Source organism: Aptenodytes patagonicus, chromosome 12 (genome assembly GCF_965638725.1).
Source record: "Aptenodytes patagonicus chromosome 12, bAptPat1.pri.cur, whole genome shotgun sequence".
NCBI lineage: Eukaryota > Metazoa > Chordata > Aves > Sphenisciformes > Spheniscidae > Aptenodytes > Aptenodytes patagonicus.
Genome location: NC_134960.1, coordinates 6199746 through 6209451, shown reverse-complemented (window position 1 = coordinate 6209451; position 9706 = coordinate 6199746). Strand labels below are relative to the sequence as shown.

General features: G+C 49.9%; 1 protein-coding gene across 1 annotated transcript; it reads left to right on the top strand.

Annotated features, from left to right (window-relative positions):
• The first annotated feature begins 347 nt into the window (after nt 1-347).
• Nucleotides 348-5360, top strand: LOC143166109 (uncharacterized). The gene is made up of 2 exons (XM_076350198.1): nt 348-571; nt 2360-5360. Exon 2 carries the CDS (start codon nt 2362-2364, stop codon nt 3352-3354), a length of 993 nt encoding a protein of 330 aa, XP_076206313.1. The 5' UTR covers nt 348-571; nt 2360-2361; the 3' UTR covers nt 3355-5360.
• Nucleotides 5361-9706: the final 4346 nt, after the last annotated feature.

Sequence of the window (9706 nt, the reverse complement as noted above, 5' to 3'; positions counted from 1 at the left end):
ATAACGATGCTGCAGGCACCCCCCTCTCTCCTGGGCAAACCTGGCCAAGTGGCATGAATTTGCTTGTGAAATAAGGCAGACAAGGAGCAAAAGCAGCTCAAAACCTGAGGATTCACCATTCAGCAATAAAAAACGATGGTACTACGGCTCCTCTTTTCACACTCCCCAGCTCAGAGCACGGGCAGCCCCTCCTGCAGCACCATCACGGCACCGCACTTGCATTTCACACGGGGAAACACAATAAGGCAGCGAAGCAGCAGGGATTTGTCATGGACCGGCCCTGGGGACAGGCTGGCCCTGCCTCCCTGGTGCCTGTCTGCTGTCCCGATGCTACACGGCGTTTGTCAAATGTGGGCTCCTCGGCAGGGCAGGCAGCCAGCGGGCTATATTTAGCAACAACAACAAAACAGGCAGCCGAATCAGCTGACTGGAGGCAGGGAGCCTGATGCACGGTTTAGTTTTAGGCAGCACATATTCTGCACTGAAAACAGGGAGGGAGAGAGCCAGGGAGAGACGCGGGAGCCAGGGGAGCCGAAAGCCGCCTGCCCCTCCGCACCAGGCAGAAGCCCAGGTAAGGGGAGGGCGTCGCAAGAGCTGGGGTCTGCACGGGGGCTGTGTCCTGGCTACTGCTGGGAAGGACCCAGGATGATGCTCCAGGTGTGGCCGGGAGGGGAAGCCGCAGGGCAGGGGGGTCGTGCTCTCCAGGGGCTGCTGGGTGCCGGCAGGATGGTGGGTGCCATCGGGCGGGCGGGAAGGTGACCTCGGCACGGCCGGGCTGTGCCGGAGCGGGGCCACGCCAGCATGGTGTCTGGGGTGAAGGGGATTGCATCCAGGCTGGAACTGATCCATCCCATCGGAAGAGTTTTATTGTAAATAGGTAATTTAATTTCCTTCCGGAGGAAGGGCACGTTAACAGGACGCAGTTAATGATTAGAGCTATCATAAGTTAACGTGACATGCCCGTGCCCATTATCTGAAGCATCCGGCTGCCCCCCTCGACGCCGGGGTCAGAGCAGGCCCAGATCCTGACACTGCCGAGCTCGGTCAAAGGGGTGGTAGGGAAGGCGGAGGAGCAAGCCGCCTTCTTAATGCTTAAAGAAATGAGAAGAAAGGAGCAGACAGACTAGAGAAAGGGAAACAAACAGGCCATAAGGCTTAAAACAAGCATTTCCTGCTCTCAGTTCAGCAAATCCCAGCTTGGCCGACTTCACCAGTAGCACCTGAGATGAAAACCAGTAAAAGCCAGCAGCAGCTCGGGGAGGGATGGACACCCCGCAGGCTCTACCCTGGGCTCAGCGCGAGCTGCTCACTTGCGCTCCGTATGTGATCCGCAGCTTCGCAGAGAGGTTCAACAAAGCCAGATTTATTTCCAGCAATGACAAGCAAGGCATTAAAATAGCTAGCAAAGCACTTTTGTGTTTAATCACACAACAAAGCTATATTGTGTCGACAGATTATTCACATACAAATTCCATCGGGGGGTGGATAGTAAAAAAAAAAAAAAGTTAATCTGGGCTATGTGGTCATTTCTGCCAGAAGGGGAGATAAGCAAAGCACAGGGGAGAGTATTTTGAGACAAAAAAGTCAGTACAGTTAGCAAATGCTGCAACGTGAAATATTTGTAAAAAGGTTTACCTGACTAACGGGAGCAGTTTGATGAAAATCCATCCTAAAAAGAGTTGAGGATAACTATTTGAATATCAAGGATGTGAATTAAATCCCTTTGACTCTATGTAGGCATTCAGGGAAGGATCTACTACTCTGTAACCACATTCACGAACCCCTGGCAGAGACGAAAATGAACATGTTTGTACATTATCACTTACAGCTCCTAGAAGAGATCAGCTGTAATGTCACTTTATTTACATGCTGCTCCCCACGGGGGTAGGTCAGCTCCTCTCCTGTCGAGATCAGCTCCTGCCTTTTCGGACACAACATGAAGTCAGAGCCCTGTTACAGTGAACAGACCAGCAGAGTATTAAATAAGAAGAGTAGTTTGTTCCTTGCTGCGACAAGCTAGACAGGGAGACGACCTGGTGCACCTGCACCACCCTGCTTCAGCTGCTGACCCCTTGCATTGCTTCAGAAGAGAGCACCGTTGCTGATCTCTTCAATGAACCTTTTATTTTCTACTGCACTTGATCACTTGGCTTCTTTTGTATATATGGGCCATGTATGAAGCCATGGATATAAAAGTACTGCCAGCAAACTTTTAAAATGCAGTTTCTGTAAACACCACTGTTTGCCACAGGAAAATATGGGGTGGCTCAGGTAGCGCGGACTTTACAGAAACAAGCCCAGGTTTTCTTTACTGCAGCTGGCTTTCACATGCTGATCATATCTGGTCTGTTCTTTGCAGCCATGGCACCCCGGATAAGATTGAGTCTTTCAAAGCCTCTCCCAACCATATGCGAAACCCACGAGGAAGCGATGGAAGATTCAAGCAGCAATCTGAAATGCACTGGAAGCACTGCAGCCAGCCCAGACTCGTACTCCAGCGACGATTACATTCAATCCATCTGCCACCTCGCCAGACCCACCTTCCCGGGCCTTCCTGAAAGCAGCCGTAAGGTTCAGAACAGAAAGACCCTGAAGACCCTTGAAGACGGTCCATGGTCTCCATCCCTTGGGGGGACACAGCAGGAAATGTCAAAATGTAAATTGACCAATTTCATCTCAAATGTGGTGCCGCTGGGAAAAGTCACGCCTGCAGAAGCTGACTTCTGGTCCAGAGAGGACCCCCTGGCACAGATTTACACCCACACAGGAAAACTCTGCTCCTCTAAGGCTTCTTCGTACAGTAAAAGCTCCAGCACGGGTTACTCGCAGTGCAACTCTTCCTCCCCGAACAGTGAACTTCATCCCCCAACCACGAAAGAAAAAGCCACAGGGAAACCCAATTTGCTGCGAGTGTTCAGTTTTCCAAGGCTTCCCTCCCCAAGACCAGTGCAGAAAGAAGTGGTCTGCTCAGAGCTGAAGTATCTCAGAAGAGATGAGGGAGCTGTTTTAGGGAGTAACCCCGGTCAGAAAGAAAACGGTCCCGTGTTCATTACCGGTGAAGAGCTATCGCCATGCTCAGCCAGAGGGAAGCTGCTGGGAAACCCGGCCCTGCGCTGCTCTGTAAGAAGGCAGAGTTGTTTGTTCAATACAGCAGGCACCGCCGAAAAAGAAGGGAGAGAAAATTCTCACTGTGACAAAAATGTAATGGGTGATGTCCCCAGTAAGCAGAGATACTCTGAGTGCTTCCAGGCAGCTAAAAAAGCCATGATCCATAACTGGATTTCAGAGCACAGATGCGTCTGGAAAGAAGCAAAGGTAAAAGCTTGTTTGCTCCCAGCCATTGCTGAAGTGTGAAGAAGTAGCTGTTCAGAATAATTTTATTCACAAGAAATAACCACCCTGTGCTCTAGAAGCTCTCCCTGGAGTCCTTACACAGAAAACATGGCTTGAATGTGCATGCAAGTCAGGCAGACTTTTGTGACCCATCATATCCCTCATCAGTGGGCAAAGGGACAATTCAGAGTCTCATCCACTAAGGAAACAGCAACTAATTCTCATTTTGGAAAGGCAACAGTTCATAAAGCATCTCCCCACACCTATTGCCTAGAACCGCATGGAGAAAAGCTGATGAGAGTACAAACCCCATCTGTTCTGGAGGAGAAGTGATCTGCAGGAACATCAAACCACTGGTGTTCCCCAGCAAATGCCAAACAGCCAGATGTTGCTCACACTTGGGTACAGTTATTCTGAAAAGAGCATTTTGACCAATGCTTGGACAGTACTAAATGTGCTCTCTCTGACATATACATTTACTAGGAGACCCATTATAGATCACGGCATCAACACCAGAATACCACTGGGTAGGTCACCTGTTAGTGCAGTACCATAAAGAAATATTTTTTAAAAATCATAAGTCTTTTATGAGGATTTGCTAGAGGGCAACATGGAGAATATTACAACTCCTCAGGGTGGGGATTTTCCTGTTGCTTACCCTGGAACAACCCTGTTCCCTTTACTCCTTGATTTACCCTTGGCAGGAGGAGAGCTAGGAGCCCTGGGTGGGCATTGCCGTGCCAGTGCTGCAGCTGTCCTGGAGCTGTAACAACCTGCGATGCCAGCTGTAAAAAACCAGCTATCACGCTGGTCGCTGCCCTGTCACACCCGCACCAGCGAGGCTGCACGCCACGGGCACCCGCAGAGTTTGCTGCTCGGGTGCAGGAGCCCCACAAGCTCGCACGCAGCTCTGCAGGCTCAGCGGCACGACGGGAAGAGCAGCTTTGGCTGAGGGGCAGCCCGGGGGTGCTGGGCTGGCGTTCACAGGACCTGAATGTAAAATAATCATTTCTGGATTTCCCTTCATATTTGTGCTTCTGTATTCTCACCTACCTGACCATGCTAACGATGCTGACTGTGCTTCGCCTGGTGCTGTGAGACTGAAACATGAAAAAAACACATGCGCATGTTACGAGCATCCAGCGCATAACATATATGAAACAATTCAGTTGATATTAACGATACGTGGGATGTCTGTAGGAAGAGAAGCATTCCCGTGCCGCTGTGAGATCCCGGTGTGGCGTGGCATGGCGAGCACATGGCCAGGTTATCCCTTGCTTCCGCGTGGAGACATCTCCGTCCAGAGAAGCTGTCTCTCATTGGCGCTTTCTCCTGCAGTCAGAGCAACCTCACGTACAGCACTCTCTGTAGCCAGCCAAGAGAAGTAGGTGAGAATACTGCAGCGCAATACTAGCAAATTATTATTACTACTACTAGGAATAGATCTTTTGGCACAGAGGAGAGCAGAGGGACCAGGCTGTTTGTTCAACTGCAGCTAAGATGGGAAATACCATTGGAAAGCTGCAATTATAAAAATGCTCATAAGCGATTTCTAAACCACCCATAAGCAGATTAAATCGGAAGGCAACTTCTGCTCAGTACCAACATGAGTGTAAATACGCTCGAGGATCAAAAGGTGAGCATATTTGAGCTTCTCATTCTCACATCTCTTACCTCAAATATTTTTTCTCCTGTTGAAACTCATTAGCGCTACGGAACTGAACTGCTTCTCATCTTCATTTTTGAACTAACCACACAGCAAGAACAAAAGCGAAGGTGGCTCCAGCTTTTATTAGAGCTGATGGAGAGAGTTGAATCAAGGAAGGTGCCAGCCCGCTCTGCCTCCTCCACATCTTTCCCTTCCTTCTCAGGTTAACGCTGGGATTTAAGTGATGCTTGTCCTCATTGCCCCGCTGACATTTTAATTTCTCTCCATGTGAATATTTATGACACTAATGCCTAGCAAGTCTTGTGCCAACTGCATGTATCACTGCTTTTAACAGAGAAAAATAAAACTGTTACATCGAGCTGCTGTTTCCGTTACTGCGGAACCACGGGTGATTATTTTCAGTGCAGGGCTGGTCCACAGCACGAGGGCTTGTGACTCGCCACCCAAACACCTTCTCACCCCACCAGGTCACCAACAGAGCCAGCCCCCAGGCTCTTTCCCCACACATTCAATGCCTTGCAAAGCTTTTCTGCCTTGTCAGGGTCAGGCCCTCCATGCCCAGGACCCAGGCAATTGCTTCCCTTAAAACCAGTGAGGCTGTGCACCAGCAGGTCCCCCCTGGGACAAACGCCGTAGCTAAAATTTTCATCCTCATGGCAGAAGCACAAAAGGGCCTTCACACCTCATCCCTTTGGCAGCTGATGCCCAGCACTGTGATTTCTTCTCAGCTGCCACATAATCCTGCGGGTCTCTAAAACCCTGAAACACATCAACTTTTCCAGCAGAGCTCCCTGGAGATCTAAAACCTGTGAGCAGGGACCGGAGCACTGATGTGCCGCGTCTGGAGGAGAGCCCAGCCACTGGGCTCACAACTCAGCCGTTCCTGCTGCTCCGGGCTCTGCAAATTTTGCAATACTCAGAGCAAAGAGGTGCAGAGGCAGGTTAGAGCCGCAACTCAGGACACCCCGGCAAAAGCCTCTAACTCCTCTTAGGCAGGACAGGGAGCAGCGCCGTGGTCTGCGGGGCTGGGGCGAATGGCAGGGCTGGGCTCAGCGCTGGGAGGCATTTGTAAACGCGGCAGCGGCTCCAGGTTTGCTCAGCAGCAGGCTGCTACGTGCCCATTGAGCACTGGGTGTTTGAGGTTAGGTCCAGCAAGGCTTGGAGGAATGAAGCGTTGGAGTGAATTGGCTTTTTCTGGAGCATACTTTTTCTTTAGTGAAAGTTAAGGTTCTCCTCAAGCAACTGGGTTTTGCGAGAGGAGCCAAAGCTGCTGGGATGCAGCAAAGACAGGGACGAAGAGAGGCACAGGCAAATTAGGGTCACAGGAGTGACAAGGCAGCAGGGTGAGAGGAGGGAAACACAGGGCTGGTGGTGCCTGCAAGTGGGGCAGCTCCCAGCAGGAGGGGGATGCCAGGGGGCCAACAGTCACCCTTCGGTTTCCGATAAGTCCCGTTTTGAAAAGCACAGCCCTCACCTTCTTCACCATCGCCTTTGTTGGGAACGAGCACGTCAGCCCCTGTGAAATCGCTGGGCAATTAACTGCTGCAACAGTTCCCTGGATAAGGCGGTTTTGTAGCCGTACAACATCATCCACCTCCCACGGATGCGCGCTGGGCCGGCTCAGCGAGGAGCCGGGGTGTGGGGCAGCCCCTTCGCCCCATTGCTGCCGGCATCGGCTGCTGCAACAGCCCCGCTGCTCCCCTGCCACCGAGGACTCTCCAGAAGGTGACCGAGAGCTGCCAAGGGAGCCTGTAGTCCTACCAGAGGAAAGTAAATGGGATGCATTTGGGTGGGGTGACGTGGCATGTGGTTATACAGCACTTTTCTCCCTGTTCCCCCCTTTGGTGACCATACTGCCCCATAGACGTACGCCTGGGGCTGTTGGGAAATGCTCTCCCTCTTTTCCTCCATACAAGAGAGTAGTGGAAGAATCACCGGTCGGGATAAACCTGCAGAAGTCACAGCCTGTTCAGAAGTGCTCCCAGACAAGAAAGAAAACCTTTTCTAGGAATGTAGGTCACGGAGTGAGATAAAAGCCATGCCGCTTCCACGGCCAGTCTGATGGCAGCCTCTGCATTTGAAGTCACTGGCAGAAAAACCTCATTTATTGAGATCATCAGAACTGCTGAAGGGATTTGGATTAATTTGAACGGGGAATTGGTATCCAAATCCCACCGGCAGTTTTCAGTCTCAGCCTTCGCAACCAGTTCACAAGAAATCTATGGGCTAACGTGCAATTTTGCTTGCATGATCATGCAGCCTTTTACTGCTGCAAACAGTAAATACATTTGGACACAGAAAATCACGACCAGAATTTACAAACCAGAGACGGCGAGGTAGAAACAAAACTGTCCCACTCTTTCCTCAAATGCTTGTCTTTTAAATGACAAAGATACTGATCAGCTCAAACCGAAGGCGAGGAAGCAACGGCTCCGTGAGCCTCGCTAGTGGGATCTGACGACGAGACTTGTACAATGCAGAAGCATCTCAGAAACTCTTCCAGCAGCCGCAGCACACAGAGACCCTCATCCACTGCAGGAGGGGCTTCTCTGTGCCGACACGGACAGCCAGGAAGACAGATGTTGACCAGAGAATAAAACATGAGCCAGTGCAACGTGATTACAGACAGGGATAGGTCATGAACGGGTCTCTCGCAGTGAGGGAGCGTAATGACCAGAGACAAGCTGGAGCAGATTTAAGGGCCGCACACGAACAGGGAGATGCAGGAGGTGCGTGAGTGAGGTTAGCAAAACCAGTTTCCAAAAAGGTCTTTAAATGTGAGCTCTGAAGTTAGGAAAAAAGCAGCTATTTTTGTTTTTAAGAAAAAAAAATCCAAATCTTAAAGCTCCTAAAGGTCTAATTCAAGGGGATCAGACCCAAGCCTGAGGCAGAAGGCAGGGTCCCTCCGCTTAAAGCACAGGCTTTGTGGATAGTGCATCAGGCTTTCCCCATACCCTGAAGTGCCTGCAATTGGATTGCTCATTGAGGGCATGCTTTAATTAACTTTAAGCCTTCCTAAGTAGAGAGTAATGATAAATGGTGTACAATGAAGCTAAACTGCATTAGAGACTAAGCAGGAATCCCTTAGCTTTGAATGAAAACCTCGTATGTCCCATCAGCAACGTGATTAATGGCAAAGTGTTTTGCATTTGCAGCTGTAACCACGGGCAGAAGAGAGATCCGAAATGATGGCTGAAAGGTTTTTCTGCTCGTATTTGAAGAGTCAGATCATTTAAGCACAGCGCTCTGCCTTGTTCACCAGACCCCACGTGTGTGTTTGTGGCTGGCACCGCTTATATGGGCCACAGTTGACAGCAGTGATGACCCCTGAAGCACCACATCTTGGGCTCGTGGCCTTTTCCCATGCTCTGGGATTCTCAAGTATAATTTAATTTGCCTGGCACGAGCTAAAGCTGATGCAAAGTACACATTGTTTAAATACAGATGTAATGTCCCTGGCAATCGCAGCCTTCCTGGAATTAATGCTCCTGGAGACAACACTTCCGAGGACTGTTGCGAGGAGCTGTAGAAAAACTGGGCATTTTTGGAATACCATCTAGTTGCTACATAATGTTTGACCAAATGCCATTTAAAATCAAAGGGAGCCCATAAGTGCTTTGGAACAGGCTTGTAATGGGAATAATTTTCTGCAGCATTTAAAGCACAGATTTCTAATAGCAGCTGATGAGGGAAATCAAATTATTAGTTTATTTATTTGTGAGTATTAGCATTTTGTCAACCATTTCTTGTCTTTGCTTTTAAATTAATCTAGCTGAAAGCCCATCAGCCTGCCGTGAGCTTAGCAAAAACTGTGTTAACCACAATGTTTTATCTGCCTGCACTTCACACAACTTGCAGTGGCTGCTCCCCTCTGCGATCGGCAAGTCTCCGTTCTCCAAAGCAGGGTGGTCACGCAAGGTGAAGGCAGAACTAGCCGGGAGGGAGACTGCTGCATCTCTTCCGATGGTGGAATATGACATCTACAAGTCAGCTGAGTTTAGCTGAATGTTTTGTTATTTTTTTCCCCTGGTCACAAGTATGTGAGAGAAAAATGGCTTCTGGTTTATACCAGCAGTGCCGGGCTGCAAGTTTTGTATCTTTCCGACTCACTCGATGGAGCATCGGGTGGAGCTAACCTGGCTCATGGCTCAGCTTCAGAAAAGGGAGATGCCACGTCTCGAGTGTCCAGACTCCAAAGCAATAGCAATTACCTGAGAAATACCAACTTTGCTCAAGATGCTCTTCACGTCCCGCCCCCCAGCTCATGCTATAGAAGCATCGAACTGCACAGAAAAAATTGTGACGTTTGCTCACAGATGGCTTTCGTGGGTTAGTAATGCCAACTACCCACCAGGCCCCATTCAGCTGAGTGCTGTACGAATACACGGAGAGCAGCCGTCCCTGACTTGCTGAGCCTATGAGCCATTCAGACCTCATTAGTGAGATTAGCTGGGTGCTTCAGATTAAGGTTGATTTGCACCAAGAGCAAAGGAACCTGTGCATGGTCCTCGCTCACGGCAGAGCCAGCGCTGTTAGTCAAAAATATTCCTGATGTCTAGGGCAAGCAAATATAAGCACAGGCTGATCATGCCCGGTTTTGAACGCAGAAACATCCAGGTCCTACTTGGGACCCTAATTTAAGGACAGATGGATGTCTGGGCAGCTGGCACTGCAGTTAGCAGCAATTTGGTAGTGATGGCAAAA